The sequence below is a fragment of the Gavialis gangeticus genome, unplaced genomic scaffold (genome assembly GCF_001723915.1).
Source record: "Gavialis gangeticus isolate Ggan-Ray unplaced genomic scaffold, GavGan_comp1, whole genome shotgun sequence".
Classification (NCBI taxonomy): Eukaryota; Metazoa; Chordata; order Crocodylia; family Gavialidae; genus Gavialis; species Gavialis gangeticus.
Genome location: NW_017729016.1, coordinates 4,390,717 through 4,392,417, shown reverse-complemented (window position 1 = coordinate 4,392,417; position 1,701 = coordinate 4,390,717). Strand labels below are relative to the sequence as shown.

General features: G+C 49.9%; 1 protein-coding gene across 1 annotated transcript in view; it reads right to left on the bottom strand.

The window, feature by feature from the left end:
- RPUSD1 (RNA pseudouridylate synthase domain containing 1) overlaps positions 1-1,701 on the bottom strand; it is a 32,036-nt gene that overhangs the window by 12,269 nt on the left and 18,066 nt on the right. Inside the window, exon 2 of the mRNA XM_019512711.1 lies at positions 724-915. Coding sequence (XP_019368256.1) covers positions 724-905 — 182 coding nt within the window. The 5' untranslated portion in view covers positions 906-915. The remainder of the gene's footprint in view (positions 1-723; positions 916-1,701) is intronic.

Below are 1,701 nucleotides of genomic sequence, written 5' to 3'. Positions count from 1 at the left end.
TACAAGTCCTGCAGACCCCAGGTCCCTGCCCCCTGCGGCTGACTGAGACCCACTGTCTGGCTACGATGGAGCCAGCAGTTTGCCCTGGGTTTCAGGAGCAATTTTAGCTTTTTACTGCCTTTTTCCTCCCTTCTGGTTTTGCATTATAATGAGAAGGTTTGGGGGCAACAGGATCAGATGCAAGCAAGGCTGGAAGGGACCTCAATAGTTCATCCAGTCCTTTTCCCTGACCAAGGCAGGATCCCCAATACATAAGGCTTTTGAGACAGTATAGGTCTTCGATATGGTATCCCACCCCATGCTGGTGAACAAGTTAAGAGGCTGTGACTTGGATGATTACAGAGTCTGGTGGGTGGCAAATTGGCCAGAGGATTGTACCCAGAGAGTGGCAGTGGACGGGTCAGCGTTGACCTGGAAGGACACGGGCAGTGGGGTCCCACAGGGCTCGGTCCTTGGACTGATACTCTTCAATCGGTGACTTGGACGAGGGAGTGACTCTGTCCAAGTTTGCAGATGATACAAAACTGTGGGGAGCAGTGGACACACCGGAGGGCAGGGCACGATTATAGGCAGACCTGGACAGGTTGGACAAATGGGTAGAAAACAATTGAATGTGATTTAACAAGGAAAAATGCAAAGTGCTGCACCTGGGGAGGAGAAACATCCAGCACACCTGCTGCCTAGGAAATGACCTGCTCAGCCGCAGGGCTCTTGGTCACTCACCTAAAGCCATAGTAGGTGTCAGGGTCGGCAAGCTCAGGGAAGCGGTACTTCAGCTGGCTCTGCAGGGTCAGCTTCTCGTACCACATTTTGCTGTCGATGCGGATGTCCCAGTGCTTGTTAACCACGATGAAGTTGGAGCTCTGGTACAGGATGGACAAGTTATCGATGCTGCCCGGCTCCATGGCCAAAGCCCTTAACAAGGGAAGAAACACAACTGTATTCACTGCAGGTGAGAAAAGCCTTGAAACAGCGCAGCAGCAACAGGGAGTCTAAAGGCAGAGGCTCTGTGTTGTCAGCTCGTTGCAATTCATTACCACTCATGCAATCCACGATGTCTTACCTGCAGTCTTGGCTTGTGAAGGGACAGGATTTGGTGAGAATCCCGGCTTTTATTTAACAATCAGAAAGTGCTTTTTTTTAATTTCATGCTCACAAGGAAGGACTGAGACTATAACAGTGACCCTAACATCTAGAAAGCTGCTCTCTGAATCCAGGGCTGCATGGCCAGGGAATATTTTTCCATTTTTTCTGTGATGGAAAGGGAGTTTCTACTAGGAAAGGGGGTCTGACTAGCTGGCTAGAGTCTGTACCCAAATGGCTCTGGTTTGGTGTCTCTTGTTTCACTTCTCAGCTTTGTAGGGGACAGAGTCATTTTGTGTTTCTCTTTCCCCTGTAATGTGCAAAGCAAATCCTCCAGCAAGCCTGAGATTTCAAAGAAGGTCCGAGGACATATTTCACTCCTAAGGCAGGGACCCAATACGGCCAGGCTGCCTTCCCACCATGTGCACCATCGGTCTGAACAGGCAGGGCACGTAAAAGCAGGACAAGGGAGGCTCTTCTAACACCACCGCCACAGCAGCTTGCACAGTGCTCACTGCCACAATACAAAAACAGAGAAAAACACATACACCCGCTTAATGGGGCTAGGTGGATCTATGTGTTTTTCTCTATTTTTTGTATCACGGCAGTGGCATCTCT